Raw genomic sequence first — 19,571 nt, forward strand, 5'->3', positions numbered from 1 at the left:
TCGGGGCAGCCCGGGGCCGAGGGGCGCCGTGGGGAGGGGACTCTGAGCAGCCCGGGGCCGAGGGGCGCCGTGGGGGGGGGTTTCGGGGCAATCCGGGGCCGAGGGGCGCCGTGGGGGGGCTGAGGGGCGCAGTGGGGGGGTCTCGGGGCAGTCCGGGGCCGAGGGGCGCAGGGGGGGGGTTTCGGGGCAGCCCGGGGCCGAGGGGCGCCGTGGGGGGGGGCTGAGGGGCGCAGTAGGGGGGTCTCGGGGCAGCCCGGGGCCGAGGGGCGCAGTGGGGGGGGTCCCGGGGCCGAGGGGCGCAGTGGGGGGGGTCCCGGGGCCGAGGGGCGCAGTGGGGGGGGACTCGGGGCAGTCCGGGGCCGAGGGGCGCAGGGGGGGGCTGAGGGGCGCAGTAGGGGGGTCTCGGGGCAGTCCGGGGCTGAGGGGCGCCGTGGGGAGGGGACTCTGAGCAGCCCGGGGCCGAGGGGCGCAGGGGGGGGGTTTCGGGGCAGCCCGGGGCCGAGGGGAGGGCTGAGGGGCGCCGTGGGGAGGGGTCCCGGGGCCGAGGGGCGCAGGGGGGGGTTTCGGGGCAGCCCGGGGCTGAGGGGCGCCGTGGGGGGGGGGCTCTGAGCAGCCCGGGGCCGAAGGGCGCAGGGGGGGGGGTTTCGGGGCAGCCCGGGGCCGAGGGGCGCGGGGGGGGGTTTCGGGGCAGCCCGGGGCCGAGGGGCGCCGTGGGAAGGGCTGAGGGGCGCCGTGGGGAGGGCTCTGGGCCGCCCCTCCCGAGCCTGGCGCCGCCTCCCCGCTTTTCCGGCTCCCGCGGTTTGGTTCCGGTGCAGGCCGGGCCGCCGCTCGCGGAGGGGAAGCGGCAGCTCCGGCCAGCGGCGCATCGACCCCGGCGAGTGCCGCTCCCGGGCCGGGCTGCGGGCCCCCAGCATGTGAGCCGCCGCCGCCGCGGAGGGATGCTCGTACCCGGCGGCGGCCCGCCCCGCGCCATGGAGAGCCCGCCGCTCGTCATCCGCATCACCATCCCGGACGGCGGCGCCGTGGACTGGACCGTCCACCCCGCACCGCAGCTGCTCTTCAGGGACGTGCTGGTGAGTCCGCCCCGCTCGGGGCGCCCGGCTTCTCCCCTCCCCCTTCGTCCCCCCCCACCCCGGGGTGCTGGGCTCCCGTCTCCCCCTCCCCTCGGGGCGCCCGGCTTCTCCCCTCCCCCTTCGTCCCCCCCCACCCCGGGGTGCTGGGCTCCCGTCTCCCCCCCCCTCGGGGCGCCCGGCTTCTCCCCTCCCCCTTCGTCCCCCCCCACCCCGGGGCGCTGGGCTCCCGTCTCCCCCCCCTCGGGGTGCCCGGCTTCTCCCCTCCCCCTTCATCTCCCCCCACCCCGGGGTGCTGGGCTCCCGTCTCCCCCCTCCCCTCGGGGCGCCCGGCTTCTCCCCTCCCCCTTCGTCCCCCCCCACCCCGGGGCGCTGGGCTCCCGTCTCCTCCTCCCCTCGGGGCGCCCGGCTTCTCCCCTTCCCCTTCCTCTCCCCCCCCACCCCGGGGTGCTGGGCTCCCGTCTCTCCCTCCCCTCGGGGCGCCCGGCTTCTCCCCTCCCCCTTCGTCCCCCCCCACCCCGGGGTGCTGGGCTCCCGTCTCCCCCTCCCCTCGGGGCGCCCGGCTTCTCCCCTCCCCCTTCGTCCCCCCCACCCCGGGGCGCTGGGCTCCCGTCTCCCCCTCCCCTCGGGGCGCCCGGCTTCTCTCCTCCCCCTTCATCTCCCCCCCCACCCCGGGGTGCTGGGCTCCCGTCTCCCCCCTCCCCTCGGGGCGCCCGGCTTCTCCCCTCCCCCTTCATCCCCCCCACCCCGGGGCGCTGGGCTCCCGTCTCCTCCTCCCCTCGGGGCGCCCGGCTTCTCCCCTCCCCCTTCATCTCCCCCCCCACCCTGGGGTGCTGGGCTCCCGTCTCCTCCTCCCCTCGGGGCGCCCGGCTTCTCCCCTCCCCCTTCGTCCCCCCCCACCCTGGGGTGCTGGGCTCCCGTCTCCTCCTCCCCTCGGGGCGCCCGGCTTCTCCCCTCCCCCTTCGTCCCCCCCCACCCCGGGGTGCTGGGCTCCCGTCTCCTCCTCCCCTCGGGGCGCCCGGCTTCTCCCCTCCCCCTTCATCTCCCCCCCCACCCCGGGGTGCTGGGCTCCCGTCTCCCCCTCCCCTCGGGGCGCCCGGCTTCTCCCCTCCCCCTTCGCCCCCCCCCACCCCGGGGCGCTGGGCTCCCGTCTCCTCCCCTCGGGGCGCCCGGCTTCTCCCTCCCCCTTCATCTCCCCCCCCACCCCGGGGTGCTGGGCTCCCGTCTCCTCTCCTCGAGGTGCCCGGCATCTCCCCTCCTTCTTCCTCCCCTTCTCGGGGTGCCCCCTTCCCCCCCCGGGGTGCCCGCCTTTCCTTTCCCCTCCCCACCCCTTCGGGGTGCCCAGCTTCTTCCCTCCTCCTCCTCCTTCTCTTCTCCCCTCCCCACCATATCGATGTTTGGCTTTCCCCCTCTCTCCTTCTCCCCCTTGGGATGCCCAGCTTCCCCTTCCCTTATCCTCCCCTGGGGGTGCCCAGCTTCTTCCCTCCTTCACACCTCCCTCATGGCACCCATCTTCCTTCCCTCCTCAAACTCCCCCAGGTCCCCAGCTTCTTCCCAAGCCTCCCTGGGGTGCCTGGGCCAGCTTCCCAAAGTTCCCTCCTGTCTCTCCTCCCACAGGGATGCTCAGCTTGGAGTGGGACCCAGGAATTGTTCACGCCTTTCCCATCCTCCAGGGCGCTAAAGCAGTGGTTTTCAACCTGCAGTCCCCAGGCCCCTCGGGGTCTGCAAACTATGGCTAAGATTTCCAAAGGGGTCCACATCACCATTTGAAATTGTTTAGGGGTCTGCAAATGAATTAAGGTTGAAAACCACTGCACTAAAGCATAACAGCCCCTTAGCGTCAGCAAGCAGGGTTGCACTGTAGATGCAGATTCTTTATCCTTCCCCTGACTGTGCATAGGAAAATTCAGGTGATGAGGTTGGGAGCAGTAGCTAAAAGATTCTTTACTAATGTAAAGGGATTTTACGTCTCAGTGGGAGGAACATTGATCTAGAAGCTGCCTTACTCAGGACATGTGGGATGTGACAAATGGAAACACTGATTAATTAGACAATATTTATCATATTTCATCCACCTTGTCTCTCTAATATCCTGGAACTACATGGCTACAATAAGACTGCATCCAACAATATTTACAGTAACTTTAAATGTCTCTTTAGTCAACTTACTATAACTTAAACCAGTTTGTAAACAGACACACTGTTGAAGCTAAGTGGGGCGGGATAGGTATTTTCCAGGTTTGGGCTTTCTGTGGCCTGGTGTACACTTGGAAGTTTTACTGATTGTCGATAAATTGTATAGTCAATTGTTTGATCACACTTTGGTTTGTTATTTGATTATAAAAAATATTCAAGAGACCAAATAACCAGTGTCTGTCAGGTTTATTAATATGGTACACGAAAAAGATTCTATACGATACCAGTCTCCGAAGAGCATTTCTGTGCAGCGGTGTTTCATTCACCTTATGCAGAAGGTGTGCTCCCCAAGTTACACATTTCAGCTGGTATTATTTGTATGATTTTACAAGTTACACATTTCTTTACATGTCACTAAAATCCAGCCTATCCGTTTGTTCTGGCCCCTAACTTCTTGTTCTGTTCCTTTCTTATTTTTGTTTTGGATACTACTATTTCAGCTACTGGTCCATGAAGGTAATTCACTAGCTTGTACTAAGACGTAGAACGAATGTATCTTGATTTTGACAAGTTTCCTATCTGCTTGTGCCAAATGCTTACTTCAGCAAATGCAAGATGCTATGGGAAACTTAGCATAAGTTTTAGGCTATGTCACTGTTACGGTATTTGTGCTTACCAGTATCAGTGCTTAATGCATATTAATATATATAGATGGTGCAGACAATACATATTATTAATGAGATATATGCTAGTCAGCATATATTAGTCAACACAAATATAACTTTTTCCTTTTAGGGGTATGATTTTTTTTTTAACCAGTTTGTGTGACACCAGAAAAATCCCTAAAATGGATACAGTTATACAAGTCTAAAGATGCCTTATATCTGTATCACTTATTCACCTTCTCATCCTGGAATACGTTATGTAAGCACTTTTATAAAGTATAATTATGTTCGCACTACAGAGGTTGTATCGCTTTAGATATACCGGTATTATTAAAGTGGTACAACTTTTATGTGTAAACAAGCCCTTAATGAGCTGAAATTAAGTGGTCAGGTGGACACCTTGAAAAGTAATAACAATAACATTTATAGGGTCTCTTTCTCAGAGGTGCTGAGCATGCAAAACTCCAGATGAAGTAAGCAGGAGCAGCAGATGCTCAGCATCTCTGAAAATCAGAAAACTATTAATTTAATACGCATTGTGAATGTGCTGGGTATGGTACAAAACAGATTAAGACTAGGTTCGTACCCTAAGGAGGTTAAAAATTTGTAGAAGCAACACAAATCAGAACACAGTGTATCAGGTTATTGAACACAGGGTGCTGCAGGATCTTTATTTTTTTGAAATAAAGTGATTTTTTTTTCTAAATTTAACTTCTTTACTCTTTGAAATCCAAAGCTGTCTCCTTAATATCTAAATCCCTTTTTGAAAATGAGATTTAAGCTCCTGAATCAGTTTGGCATTGCAATGCTGAGCATAGCAACACCTTAATATCTTTAAAAATCTGAGTCCTAATGCCTAGTGTGCTGTTCTACACACTAATCCATGCCCCCATTAAGTTTAATATTCAGTTGTTATATTCCTGCTTAAGGATTGCATCTTGGAAGAGCACTGATAATTGGCGGAATGGTACAGATATGTTTGTTTAAGAAATTAAATAATCATGAAAGCCTTAATTCAGAAAGATAAGTATGTGCCTATCTTTCAGCACTAAGTAGTCCCACAGAATTGGGACTACTCACATGTTTAAAATTAGACTCATACTTAAACACCTTGCTGAACTGGGACCTAAGTGCTACTGTTTGGAACACCACTGCAAGTGATTTTCTGTGTATATCAGTTTTGCAAACTTTGAAGTGATCAGTAAACAGATTTATTTAAAGATTTTTCACTACTAAGTGGATTACAGTGCACTGATTTTTTCATTAATCTGTCTAGATTCACATGCTGTCCCATCACCATGGAGTCTGAACACCTTAAGGAGCAGGTCTTATATTTCTCTCACTTACACTGATGAGAATTCCATAGAATTACACTGATGTAGTGTAATTACACCGATGAAGTGAGCTGTAGCTCACGAAAGCTTATGCTCAAATAAATTGGTTAGTCTCTAAGGTCCCACAAGTACTCCTTTTCTTTTTGCGAATACAGACTAACACGGCTGTTACTCTGAAAACTGATGTAAAAGCTGGTTTAAGTGTAAGGAGAATGAGGCCGCTGGTATCTAACAGCCAGGCAAACCCTGCTACAAGCAATAGGTTTTAAATGTTCAGTTTTCTTTCCTTACAGATACAAATTGTTTTACAATCCTCCACAGAACAGTTTTGACAGATTTCTTGTTTAGTCTACCATTATCTGACTTTTCTCTTCATTGTTAATGGCCTTATGTTTTGTTGGATAAAACACCTGTTGTTCTATACACTGATTACTTGAACATTTGTCTGCAAGATTTATAGGATTTTATTGTTTGTGAGTTGTGGGGATTCTCCATTCCAACATCACTGCTGAAAGTTAGGATATTGTGAGTTTGGGTCAATGAAAGAGCTCCAAAATGTTAGAGTGTAAGGGTTCCTACACATCAGGTGAAAAGATTCTTAACCCCAGATCAATTTTATGAATTCATGTTTTAAAGTTTGGTGTTTCATCTGGTGCATTGACTTAATAGCAAGGTGGGACACTAAGCAGAGTAAAGATACCTTACCAATAATTCACTATGAGACAGGTTTGTGATCTAGTCCACTTTTACAGATCTTAAATTAATGGATTTAGATTTTTCAGGGTTTTTTTTTCAAATCATAATGTAAAATGTGAACTTTAAGGTGAAAATATAAAGCAGGCTAGTAACCCGAGAGTGATGGTAAATCATAATTTTGGGAGTCTAGAGCCTGAGTTGGAGTTCTTTGAGCCCTCAGATATGGTCCTTTCTCAGAGCCCACACATCCTCTCCTCACATATATGCTGCTGGTAGACACCCAAAGCTTGTGATGGTTTAACTAAAATATATTTTTATATTGGTTCAATTGAAATTTGTCTCTGCAGGGATTTGCAGGGTTTAAGTATCTCGATTTAAAAACCAATTTTAGTTAAACCACTGCAAGTTTTGTGTGCAGACAAGACCTTAGTTCTTTGTACTGAATTTGTACAGTTAGACTGTAAGCTCTTGCAGAGAGGGATTATATTTTCTTAAGTTTTCTGTAGAACATCTACTGTTCTCTAGAAATAATTAAACACAAAGAATTCTCTTAACACCACACTGAGTTTTGTGTTGCCTAAATTTTTGTGATTTTTTGACTGTGCAAAGTTTCCACGGAATCATTGTCATCTGTGTTGCACATCCTCTGTCTGTTGTTTAAACTGTAGTATATAAAGGTAATTTATTTTAACACATCTAAGATAAAAAAGCAAGAAATAGTTATATATCTATAATTTGGCCCAGTTAACTCTTTACTGATATATTTGCTGCTTTTTCATTATATCAATTATCCCATTTTAAATATTGCATCTCCCGTTTCATTTCTTAGTTTTATTCAGAGGGAAAAAAGAAAAATAATGGGACCGTGATTACTGAGGGTCCAATCATGTGAGATGCTGAGCACTCCAAGGTGTATAACATTTATTTGCAATAAATAACATTATTCATTTATTCATGACCTGTTTGTGACAATGTCAGTGAAAAGCTTGCATGACATGAGAAATCAGACAGCAGGCAGGAAAAATCACGCTATGCATGTATGCCATACCCCACATGACATATTGCAAACTCACTGTTGACTGATGACAACACGCAGACGAGAAGGCCTGCATGAATTGATCTTCCACTGAATTTTGAGTAACTTTGCAATACCCAAGGCAGTTTTTGATCTGAAAAAAAAAAAAAAGTTATACTGTAGCATAGAAAATGTGTTTAAAATATTAGACACAAAAATGCACCATTTGGGACAGAAATGTGTAACATACACAGAAATTCTACATTTCTGGCCCTTCTGGTATATGCAGTTTGATTCTGTCCTTAGAAGATCATTGTTGTGGAAGTAGTTCAGGCAAGGGCAAAAAAAACTTTTTTAAATAAAACACACTGCCCAGTGTGTAGATGAGAAATATTTACACTTCTTTGATACTTTGGCCTCATTTCTTACTGGACAACCAGTGCATTTTTTTTATTTCAGACCAACTATGAATCCACTCATGTATTTATGCAGGATTTAAACTTCAATTAAAATAAAAGAATAATACTAAAAACTTTATAGCTCATATGGTTGCAGAGAGAATCTTCCAAATGTAAACCAGAGCTTTCTGGTGAGCCTGCAGCAGGCATCACTAATGCATCCCTATCCTTCAAAGCTTTCCTGTGCAGTAGCAGAGTGAAATCAACAAGATTTTAGTTATTGTCCCGTCTGCCGTTCAGATCCATAGATGCCGGTGCTGGGGGTGCTGTTGCACCCCCTGACTTCAAGTGGTTTCCATCATATACAGGGTGTACGGTTTGGTTCAATGGCTCTCAGCACCCCCATTATAAAAGTTGTTCCAGCACCCCTGTTCAGATCCATGTGGGCAGCAGAGGTAGGCACAAAAGCTACTTATGGTTGGGGAGAAGGACCAGAAAACAGAAGCTGAGCAAGTTATAAAGTAATGAACCACTCTCTCCCCAACAGTCGGGATGGTTTGGGGTAGAAAGAGAGAGCGCTCCTTCTCAAGTACAGAAATGATTTATAAACCTCCATTTATATCACTTGCCTTGAAGAGTTCCACATGCATTTTTTTGTACCCTAAGGACAAAATAAACTCTTTACATTGCAAGAAAAATTAAAATGGAATATTTGTTCTGAAGTTATGATCAAGTGATTTAAATACTGTTCTGCCCTCCCGGGGGGCATAGGGGGGAGGAAGGGGGAGACTGATTGAAACTGCTTTGAATCGTATGCTAAAAGTTTGGGGGAGAGGGGTTTAAAGACTCTCTTCTCTGTAATAGAGGAACCGTTAAGTTTAATGTACGCTGAAATATCTCAAGCACTTCTAGTTAGAAATATGGCTTATTCTGTCCTATGTCATTGTTTAGGATGTCATTGGACAGGTTTTGCCTGATGCAACGACAACAGCATTTGAATGTAAGTACAACTTATTTAACTTCTGTCTGCAGTATGTCTGGTATGGGCTCCTCTGCTCACATTATGCAGTTGTCATTTTTTAAGTAAATAATGTTTATGTTCATTATATGTTACAGTTAAATATTTATACATTAATGCAAGTTTAATGATGATACCGAGCTAAGTAATATTTTATTATTTAATTACATCTTGAGTGAGCATATCTCTACAATATAGCTTTAATTACCAACGTGACCTTATCATGCTCTGACTCCTCACTGCAATTATATGGCTTGAATTAAATGAAAAGAATAAAGTACCTGTAGATCTAGGATTGTAATTTGAAAATTTAATTCTCGCTTTAAAAAACAAAAGAGCTGCAAAGTGCAGCTTTTAAAAGAAATATGGTACAGAATGTAGAATAATACCAGGCATGGGAGCATAGCAATTGCTGCATTGAAACCCCGGCTCAACTAGATTTGGGACTTTTCCTTTTTAATTTAGTGGAGACTGACCATATTATGGAGGATGAACCCTTGGTTTCGCCTGGGAAAGGAGTTTTCTGCATACTACATCCGCTGCAGGCTGTTGAGGCAGGAGAAGAATAATGATTGCCGAGATCTTATCCTATTTATGCTCTTGTATGAGGAGATGATCTCTTTTCTCATAGGTGAAGATAAGTGTCATAATATGACAGTCAGATACAGTGCATGTAGTGTTATGGGGTGACTGCCTCTATTACCTTGAGATCAGCTGTTTCTTTGGATCTAGGAAGATGATATCCCGTGTTCATAAGGCTGGATTTGACAGTTGTAGCACAGGTGTCGAGGGCCACACTCCTCCACAATAACAGGGAAAGGTTTGGTTTTGTTTTAAATAGGTTTCTCTGACAATGGGAGGGCTGGAGTCTGTGTTTTCCCAGCCGTAAAGAACAAAGACTGCTCCGTGGGAGGAGGTAGCACTTTCTTCCCATTAGAAGGATGCTCATGAGATGCCAAGTCATAGAATCATAGAATATCAGGGTTGGAAGGGACCCCAGAAGGTCATCTAGTCCAAACCCCTGCTCGAAGCAGGACCAATTCCCAGTTAAATCATCCCAGCCAGGGCTTTGTCAAGCCTGACCTTAAAAACCTCTAAGGAAGGAGATTCTACCACCTCCCTAGGTAACGCATTCCAGTGTTTCACCACCCTCTTAGTGAAAAAGTTTTTCCTAATATCCAATCTAAACCTCCCCCACTGCAACTTGAGACCATTACTCCTCATTCTGTCATCTGCTACCATTGAGAACAGTCTAGAGCCATCCTCTTTGGAACCCCCTTTCAGGTAGTTGAAAGCAGCTATCAAATCCCCCCTCATTCTTCTCTTCTGCAGGCTAAACAATCCCAGCTCCCTCAGCCTCTCCTCATAACTCATGTGTTCCAGTCCCCTAATAATTTTTGTTGCCCTTCGCTGGACTCTCTCCAATTTATCCACATCCTTCTTGAAGTGTGGGGCCCAAAACTGGACACAGTACTCCAGATGAGGCCTCACCAATGTCGAATAGAGGGGAACGATCACGTCCCTCGATCTGCTCGCTATGCCCCTACTTATACATCCCAAAATGCCATTGGCCTTCTTGGCAACAAGGGCACACTGCTGACTCATATCCAGCTTCTCGTCCACTGTCACCCCTAGGTCCTTTTCCGCAGAACTGCTGCCTAGCCATTCGGTCCCTAGTCTGTAGCTGTGTATTGGGTTCTTCCGTCCTAAGTGCAGGACCCTGCACTTATCCTTATTGAACCTCATCAGATTTCTTTTGGCCGAATCCTCCAATTTGTCTAGGTCCTTCTGTATCCTATCCCTCCCCTCCAGCGTATCTACCACTCCTCCCAGTTTAGTATCATCCGCAAATTTGCTGAGAGTGCAATCCACACCATCCTCCAGATCATTTATGAAGATACTGAACAAAACCGGCCCCAGGACCGACCCTTGGGGTACTCCACTTGATACCGGCTGCCAACTAGATATGGAGCCATTGATCACTACCCGTTGAGCCCGACAATCTAGCCAGCTTTCTACCCACCTTATAGTGCATTCATCCAGCCCATACTTCCTTAACTTGCTGACAAGAATACTGTGGGAGACCGTGTCAAAAGCTTTGCTAAAGTCAAGAAACAATACATCCACTGCTTTCCCTTCATCCACAGAACCAGTAATCTCATCATAAAAGGCGATTAGATTAGTCAGGCATGACCTTTCCTTGGTGAATCCATGCTGACTGTTCCTGATCACTTTCCTCTCATGCAAGTGCTTCAGGATTGATTCTTTGAGGACCTGCTCCATGATTTTACCAGGGACTGAGGTGAGGCTGACTGGCCTGTAGTTCCCAGGATCCTCCTTCTTCCCTTTTTTAAAGATTGGCACTACATTAGCCTTTTTCCAGTCATCCGGGACTTCCCCGGTTCGCCACGAGTTTTCAAAGATAATGGCCAATGGCTCTGCAATCACAGCCGCCAATTCCTTCAGCACTCTCGGATGCAACTCATCCGGCCCCATGGACATTAGTTTTCCTTCCCTCCTGTACAATTTAGAGATGTTGGCCAACTTATCTACATTCTTCCTTTTTCTTTTCTTTGTTATGATGATGGAGGAATGGCTGGGCCAAACCTGAGCCATACTATGATCCCGTATTCGAGGTCACAACATCCCTTCCAGGGCCTGCCACCCCCTGGGGACAGGACCTGTCACCCTCCCCAAGGGCCTTGGTTTCAGAAGGGGAGTATGTAAAGGGGGCTAGGCGAGGGATCTTTTGCACTAATGGGGAGGCTGTGACATGGGGGCTGAAGAGGGCATGGGGAATATTTAAGGGGTATTGTTGTATACTTACTTTTAATTCCTAAAACCTTTTAGTACCGTGTAATAACGCTTAATAAAATGGTGTAGTCTAAATAAACTGTTTTTTTTTTCATAGTTTATACATGGGTTTTTTTATATGGGTCATTTGAGGTATTTTATTAATGTAAATGTAATAAGTAAAAACATTTATAGTGGATAAAACATAATAAGACATTTTTAAAAAATGAAAAATTGCAAAAAATAAAAAGTTCACAGGGCTCTGTAAGTAGGCCAAGATCCTACCGTAATTGAAGTCTGTAGAAAGCTCTCATTTACTCCATTAATGCAGATTTGGGACTGATACTGACTTGCTTATTTTCTTTCCTTCTTTCTTTTTGTAACTTTTCACTCTTTTTATCATTTTTGGTTCCCATGGCATTGTTTTCAAGAAGAATAATTTGTGAAGGGCAGTCAAACTTCTCTGCCTCAGGCAATAAGATCAGTGGTCTATTTAAGAGTGCATAGGCTTATAGGCTTTCTAGTGCTCCTTTCTAATATTTTAATTATCATGGGTCTGTGCTAGAGGAAAGGTTCCACCAATTTTCTCCAAAAGGTTTGCCCTGGTAGAGATGGGTTTACAAAAAGAGCCATGGGATGTTGCATCTGGTTTGTGAATCTGCATGCTGTGTATTGATGCTGGAAGTGAGAGAGTATATATGATAGAAGGTAAGGTGCAGAGTACTTGGTTGTATTGTGCTTGAGGGATAATCATGGGCATAGAAAATTAAAGGAAATAATTGTTTTGTGAGCCTTCGAGTGCTTTTGTTGCTTTTACGCCACATGTTTGTTTTCAACTAAAAAACGTATCCTGTGGATAAGAACTGTGTTTGTAAATGTCCATTTCCCCTGAGCCTGGGACATGTACCCTTCCCCATTGTAAAACCTAAGACTTGCTATAGGGACCTGAGCAAAACCAGGCTCTAGACCTTACCATTTCTTTTATGATTTGTTGATTTGTGTTACCTATTTCCCATATCACAGATTAGCTTTGTTTGAACTTCATGCACCAGTAAGAGTCCCTGCAATCACAGCAGTAGCCCATATTAATGGTACCATGTGTAGAACTTTCCTGGAAATACACATCTGCTGCTGTGCTTTCAGTTCATGTCTCTAGTCTGTCATTTACATCTGCACAAAACTATTTCCCCTGCCATTTAACTGGCATCTAAAATATGTTATGTATGTTGATGCTTGGTTTCCTGGTTACTCTATCCATATCAAATGCCTAGATTTTACTGGTATAAATGTCCTTCTCACCTGTTTGTTTACTTTCCAGTCATGGATAATTGCCGGCTAGTATAGTCTCCTCTACTGTTTGTTTAGTTGTTGTTATCTACACTGTGTCATCCATTGCAGCCTCTACCTGGGGCTGTGCTTCTTCTACCATTGGACCTTTATGTGGATTTCACCATTGTATTACACGGTGCTACAAATAAAATGACTAACAACATATGGCCTGTTATGATCCTTTTATCCAAACAATGCCATTTTGTGTATTTGTGACACACTGCAGATTTTGCAAAGATTGCTTCATAATATTTGTTTACCATCTGCTGCACTCTATTTGGTATCTTGCTAGGATTTTTTCCTCCATTTTAAGTGACATTAGCAAAATCCAGCCAGTACATAGGCTTTTTGGTTCTACTTTTGCTTCCCTAATGTGCTGGAAAATCAGATTGTTGTGCTCTAGGCAAGTAGACAAGCTTGAAATTCTTCTCTCTGAATCAGTGCATCATCTATAGCCAGTTTGGAGGCTATACCCAGTTATATTTTTTGGTAGGATGGCAAAAGAATCTCTGCATTTAACATGAGAAATATAGTCTCTGATTAAGAAAAAATTGTCCTTTTAATATCTTCTTTCATCGGTATGTTTGTATCTTTCCTGTATTCTTCATGTAACTGTAAGGAGTTTTCACAGTTCTGAGTACTCTGGAGCTATTTTCATATCATTTGAATCTAATCCTGTGTGACCTGGTGATCTGAGGATGTTCTTCCAGTGGGCTGTGAGAGTTCATCAGCTACACCCTTGCGTGTTTCTAGCGTCAGTTTTTCCCCCCCCTTGAGCCTGACTTGTTTAACAACTCTGGTCTTTCTCTGTCTTTTAAATATATTTTTTGCTCATCTACTTTTACTTCTGATCCCCTCTCTGCTTACAGTGCTTTCATTGTGGTCACTATTCTAACGACAGCTTTCTTCAGTGTTTCTGATTCTCATGCTAGAGCAAGTTTGTTTTCAGCCAAGTTGTAGTTTTACAAACCTCTCCTCCTTTTTCTGTCTCTTATATGCTTTCAGGCAAGGAAACATTCAGTTTCAACTCACTAACTCTTCCAAGTCTTTTCATCATTCTTGACTCGATACAGGTTGGTAAGTCTAGAGAACATTTTTAGCAGCCTGGCAACTTACTAGTTAAATTTCCATGTGTCCTCAAGACTATTACACAAGGTAACTGTGCCATCCACTTCTCCGTTCAAAGCCATCTTTCCAGTGTCTTCTGATTCCACTCTGGTAGATTTATAAACTCTAGCTCTCTAAGTATTTTCAGTGACATACTTCCACACTGTTATTTCTTCCCCTCTGAGCTCTTTTTGCTCTTTTTCATTATTGCTTTGGAGTTTTCTGCTAGATTTTTCAAAAAAGAATGAACATCTTCCTTTGCCCAACTAATTTAGATCTGTTGCTGAACTAATGTGTGTAATTATGAGTAGAGGTTAATTTTCATCCAGGGAAATATTCACACATTTTGTGTGATGTTCTGTGCAAAGGCTGTGATTTTTTTTAAAAAGGGACTTAAGCGAGTCAGACATCCATCTCCCATAGGCTTCCAATGAGAATTGGGTGCATAGGTCTCTTTGAAAATCCCAGCCCAAAAACACGTGTGGTTGATTTCCCCTCCCTCTCCCCCCGCCCCAGCCTACAAATATACATGCATTTAACACTGCCACATTTTTGTGCTTAAAAACTTAAATGTCTTGTGGAAAGCAGTTTAGAAAGACCACTGTGTCCGAGGCTCTATCTGTGCTATGAGCTAGGTGTATAATTCCCCTGCTCGTGTCCGCATATGTTTGCTGAGTTAGCATGAGTCTAAGGGTAAGTCTACACTACAAAATTAGGTAGAATTTATAGAAGTCGGTTTTTTAGAAATCGGTTTTATATATTCAAGTGTGTGTCCCCACAGAAAATGCTCTAAGTGCATTAAGTGCATTAACTTGGCGGAGTGCTTCCACAGTACCGAGGCAAGCATTGACTTCCGGAGCTTTGCACTTTGGGTAGCTATCTCACAGTTCCTGCAGTCTCCACTGCCCATTGGAATTCTGGGTTGAGATCCCAATGCCTGATGGGGCTAAAACATTGTCGCGGGTGGTTCTGGGTACATATCGTCAGGCCCCCGTTCCCTCCCTCCCTCCGTGAAAGCAGCAGCAGACAATCGTTTCGCGCCTTTTTTCTTGTTACCTGTGCAGACACCATACCACGGCAAGCATAGAGCCCGCTCAGGTAACCGTCACCGTTATGTCTCCTGGGTGCTGGCAGACGTGGTACTGCATTGCTACACAGCAGCAGCAACCCCTTGCCTTGTGGCAGCAGACGGTACAATAGGACTGGTAGCCGTCATCGTCATGTCCGAGGTGCTCCTGGCCACATTGGCCAGGAGCGCCTGGGCAGACATGGGTGCAGGGACTACATTAGAAGTGACTTGACCAGGTCATTCTCTTTAGTCCTGCAGTCAGTCCTATTGAACCATCTTATGGTGAGCAGGCAGGTGATATGGATTGCTAGCAGTCCTATTGTACCATCTTCTGCCGGGCAGGCAAGAGATGAGGATGGCTAGCAGTCCTATTGTACCATCTTCTGCCAAGCAGCCGTGAGATGTGGATGGCTTGCAGTCCTTCTGCACTGTCTGCTGCCAGCCAAAGATGTAAAAGATAGATGGAGTGGATCAAAACAAGAAATAGACCAGATTTGTTTTGTACTCATTGCTTCCCCCTCTCCCCCGTCTAGGGGACTCATTCCTCTAGGTCACACTGCAGTCACTCACAGAGAAGGTGCAGCGAGGTAAATCTAGCCATGTATCAATCAGAGGCTAGACCAACCTGCTTGTTCCAATAAGAACAATTACTTAGGTGCACCATTTCTTATTGGAACCCTCCGTGAAGTCCTGCCTGAAATACTCCTTGATGTAAAGCCACCCCCTTTGTTGATTTTAATTCCCTGTAAGCCATGTCATCAGTCGCCCCTCCCTCCGTCAGAGCAACGGCAGACAATTGTTCCGCGCCTTTTTTCTGTGTGGACGCCATACCAAGGCAAGCATGGAGGCTGCTCAGCTCACTTTGGCAATTAGGAGCACATTAAACACCACACGCATTATCCAGCAGTATATGCAGCACCAGAACCTGGCAGAGCGATACCGGGTGAGGAGGCGACGTCAGCGCGGTCACGTGAGTGATCAGGACATGGACACAGATTTCTCTGAAAGCATGGGCCCTGCCAATGCATGCATCATGGTGCTAATGGGGCAGGTTCATGCTGTGGAACACCGATTCTGGGCTCGGGAAACAAGCACAGGCTGGTGGGACTGCATAGTGTTGCAGGTCTGGGATGATTCCCAATGGCTGCGAAAGTTTCGCATGCGTAAGGGCACTTTCGTGGAACTTTGTGACTTGCTTTCCCCTGCCCTGAAGCGCATGAATACCAAGATAGAGCAGCCCTCACAGTTGAGAAGCGAGTGGCGATAGCCCTGTGGAAGCTTGCAACGCCAGACAGCTACCGGTCAGTTGGGAATCAATTTGGAGTGGGCAAATCTACTGTTGGGGCTGCTGTGATGCAAGTAGCCCACGCAATCAAAGATCTGCTGATATCAAGGGTAGTGACCCTGGGAAATGTGCAGGTCATAGTGGATGGCTTTGCTGCAATGGGATTCCCTAACTGTGGTGGGGCCATAGATGGAACCCATATCCCTATCTTGGCACCGGAGCACCAAGCCGCCGAGTACATAAACCGCAAGGGGTACTTTTCAATAGTGCTGCAAGTTCTGGTGGATCACAAGGGACGTTTCACCAACATTAACGTGGGATGGCCGGCAAAGGTACATGACGCTCGCATCTTCAGGAACTCTGGTCTGTTTCAAAAGCTGCAGGAAGGGACTTTATTCCCAGACCAGAAAATAACCGTTGGGGATGTTGAAATGCCTATAGTTATCCTTGGGGACTCAGCCTACCCCTTAATGCCATGGCTCATGAAGCCGTACACAGGCAGCCTGGACAGTAGTCAGGAGCTGTTCAACTACAGGCTGAGCAAGTGCAGAATGGTGGTAGAATGTGCATTTGGACGTTTAAAGGCGCGCTGGCGCAGTTTACTGACTCGCTTAGATCTCAGCGAAACCAATATTCCCACTGTTATTACTGCTTGCTGTGCCCTCCACAATATCTGTGAGAGCAAGGGGGAGACGTTTATGGCGGGGTGGGAGGTTGAGGCAAATCGCCTGGCTGCTGGTTACACGCAGCCAGACACCAGGGTGGTTAGAAGAGCACAAGAGGGCGCGGTACACATCAGAGAAGCTTTGAAAACCAGTTTCATGACTGGCCAGGCCTACGGTGTGAAAGTTTTGTTGGTTTCTCCTGGATGAAACCCCCCGCCCCTTGGTTCACTCTACTTCCCTGTAAGCTAACCACCCTCCCCTCCTCCCTTCGATCACCGCTTGCAGAGGCAATAAAGTCATTGTTGCTTCACATTCATGCATTCTTTATTCATTCATCACACAAATAGGGGGATGACTACCAAGGTAGCCCAGGAGGGGTGGTGGAGGAGGGAAGGAAAATGCCACACAACACTTTAAAAGTTTACAACTTTAAAATTTATTGAATGCCAGCCTTCTGTTTTTTGGGCAATCCTCTGTGGTGGAGTGGCTGGTTGGCCGGAGGCCCCCCCACCGCATTCTTGGGCATCTGGGTGAGGAGGCTATGGAACTTGGGGAGGAGGGTGGTTGGTTACATAGGGGCTGTAGTGGCAGTCTGTGCTCCAGCTGCCTTTGCTGCAGCTCAACCATACACTGGTTTGATCCTCCAGCAGCCTCAGCATTGAATCCTGCCTCCTCTCATCACGCTGCCGCCACATTTGAGTTTCAGCCCTGTCTTTAGCCCGCCACTTACTCTCTTCAGCCCGCCACCTCTCCTCCCGGTCATTTTATGCTTTCCTGCACTCTGACATTATTTGCCTCCACGCATTCGTCTGTGCTCTGTCAGTGTGGGAGGACAGCATGAGCTCAGAGAACATTTCATCACGAGTGCGTTTTTTTTTTCTTTCTAATCTTCATTAGCCTCTGGGAAGGAGAAGATCCTGTGATCATTGAAATACATGCAGCTGGTGGAGGGAAAAAAAAGGGGCAGCGGTATTTAAAAAGACACATTTTATAAAACAGTGGCTACACTCTTTCAGGGTAAACCTTGCTGTTAACATTACATACATAGCACATGTGCTTTCGTTACAAGGTCGCATTTTGCCTCCCCCCACTGCGTGGCTACCCCCTCAACCCTCCCCCCTCCCCGTGGCTAACAGCGGGGAACATTTCTGTTCAGCCACAGGCAAACAGCCCAGCAGGAATGGGCACCTCTGAGTGTCCCCTGAAGAAAAGCACCCTATTTCAACCAGGTGACCATGAATGATATCTCACTCTCCTGAGGATAACACAGAGAGATAAAGAACAAATGTTGTTTGAACGCCAGCAAACATACACTGCAATGCTTTGTTGTACAATGATTCCCGAGTAAGTTTTACTGGCCTGGAGTGGTAAAGTGTCCTACCATGGAGGACACAATAAGGCTGCCCTCCCCAGAAACCTTTTGCAAAGGCTTTGGGAGTACATCCAGGAGAGCCGCGAATGCCAGGGCAAAGTAATCCTTTCACATGCTTGCTTTTAAACCATGTATAGTATTTTAAAAGGTACACTCACCGGAGGTCCCTTCTCCACCTGCCGGGTCCAGGAGGCAGCTTTGGGTGGGTTCGGGGGGTACTGGCTCCAGGTCCAGGGTGAGAAACAGGTCCTGGCTGTTGGGAAAACCGGTTTCTCCCCTTGCTTGCTGTGAGCTATCTACAACCTCATCATCATCATCTTCTTCGTCCCCAAAGCCTGCTTCTGTGTTGCCTCCATCTCCATTGAAGGAGTCAAACAACACGGCTGGGGTAGTGGTGGCTGAACCCCCTAAAATGGCATGCAGCTCATCATAGAAGCGGCATGTTTGGGGCTCTGACCCGGAGCGGCCGTTCGCCTCTCTGGTTTTCTGGTAGGCTTGCCTCAGTTCCCTAAGTTTCACGCGGCACTGCTTCGGGTCCCTGTTATGGCCTCTGTCCTTCATGCCCTGGGAGATTTTGACAAAGGTTTTGGCATTTTGAAAACTGGAACGGAGTTCTGATAGCATGGATTCCTCTCCCCATACGGCAATCAGATCCCGTACCTCCCGTTCAGTCCATGCTGGAGCTCTTTTGCGATTCTGGGACTCCATCATGGTCACCTGTGCTGATGAGCTCTGCATGGTCACCTGCAGCTTGCCACGCTGGCCAAACAGGAAATGAGATTCAAGAGTTCGCGGTTCTTTTCCTGTCTGCCTGGCCAGTGCATCTGAGTTGAGAGTGCTGTCCAGAGCGGTCACAATGGAGCACTCTGGGATAGCTCCCGGAGGCCAATACCGTCGAATTGTGTCCACAGTACCCCAAATTCGACCCGGCAAGGCCGATTTAAGCGCTAATCCACTTGTCAGGGGTGGAGTAAGGAAATCGATTTTAAGAGCCCTTTAAGTCGAAATGAAGGGCTTCATCGTGTGGACGGGTGCAGGTTTACATCGATTTAACGCTGCTAAATTCGACCTAAAGTCCTAGTGTAGACCAGGGCTGTATAGCAGCATCCCCATGATACAAACCCACTGGTTTCAGGTGGGTTTGTACGTACTCAGCAGAGCTCAGCCATGCCTTTGCTGCCACTATCCATAATACTGCAGCTCTGCTATTTATGCTTGTACTACCTCAAATAAATATGAGCAGGGGAATCACACCGCTGAGTCATACCGTAGGTGTAGTAAAAGGAAAATCCAATTTCCAAATCTGGGGAAACGTAAATGTTAAAGGAATATAGTATCCTAATTGTACAAACTTCAGAAAGAAAGAGCAGTGTTAAATCATGGCAGGCAAAGATGGGAAACAAATCAAGCAAAAGGTAAATCAGTAAAAAATTATATATTGCTACAGATTGAGAGTGGGGTTCTGATCTGTCTATCTGATTACTTGTGCGTCTCGCATCACAAGGGTGTCTGAGTACCTCACAATAGTTAATGGAGATCAGAATCCTGCCTTATGCCTTTGGAAAACTTATTCCAATGTTAGATCCTAATTTAAAATATATATATTTTAAAATCCCTCG

General features: G+C 47.4%; 1 protein-coding gene across 2 annotated transcripts in view; it reads left to right on the forward strand.

Annotated features, from left to right (window-relative positions):
- Positions 1-800: 800 nt before the first annotated feature.
- Positions 801-19,571, forward strand: part of MAP2K5 (mitogen-activated protein kinase kinase 5) — a 212,626-nt gene continuing 193,855 nt past the window's right edge. For both annotated transcript variants that reach the window (XM_084641235.1, XM_084641236.1), the window contains exons 1-2: positions 801-1,073; positions 8,266-8,314. In XM_084641235.1, the coding sequence (XP_084497361.1) occupies positions 939-1,073; positions 8,266-8,314 (184 nt within the window). In that variant the 5' untranslated portion in view covers positions 801-938. The remainder of the gene's footprint in view (positions 1,074-8,265; positions 8,315-19,571) is intronic.

Source organism: Lepidochelys olivacea, assembly GCF_965140295.1.
Source record: "Lepidochelys olivacea isolate rLepOli2 genome assembly, chromosome: 10".
Classification (NCBI taxonomy): domain Eukaryota; kingdom Metazoa; phylum Chordata; order Testudines; family Cheloniidae; genus Lepidochelys; species Lepidochelys olivacea.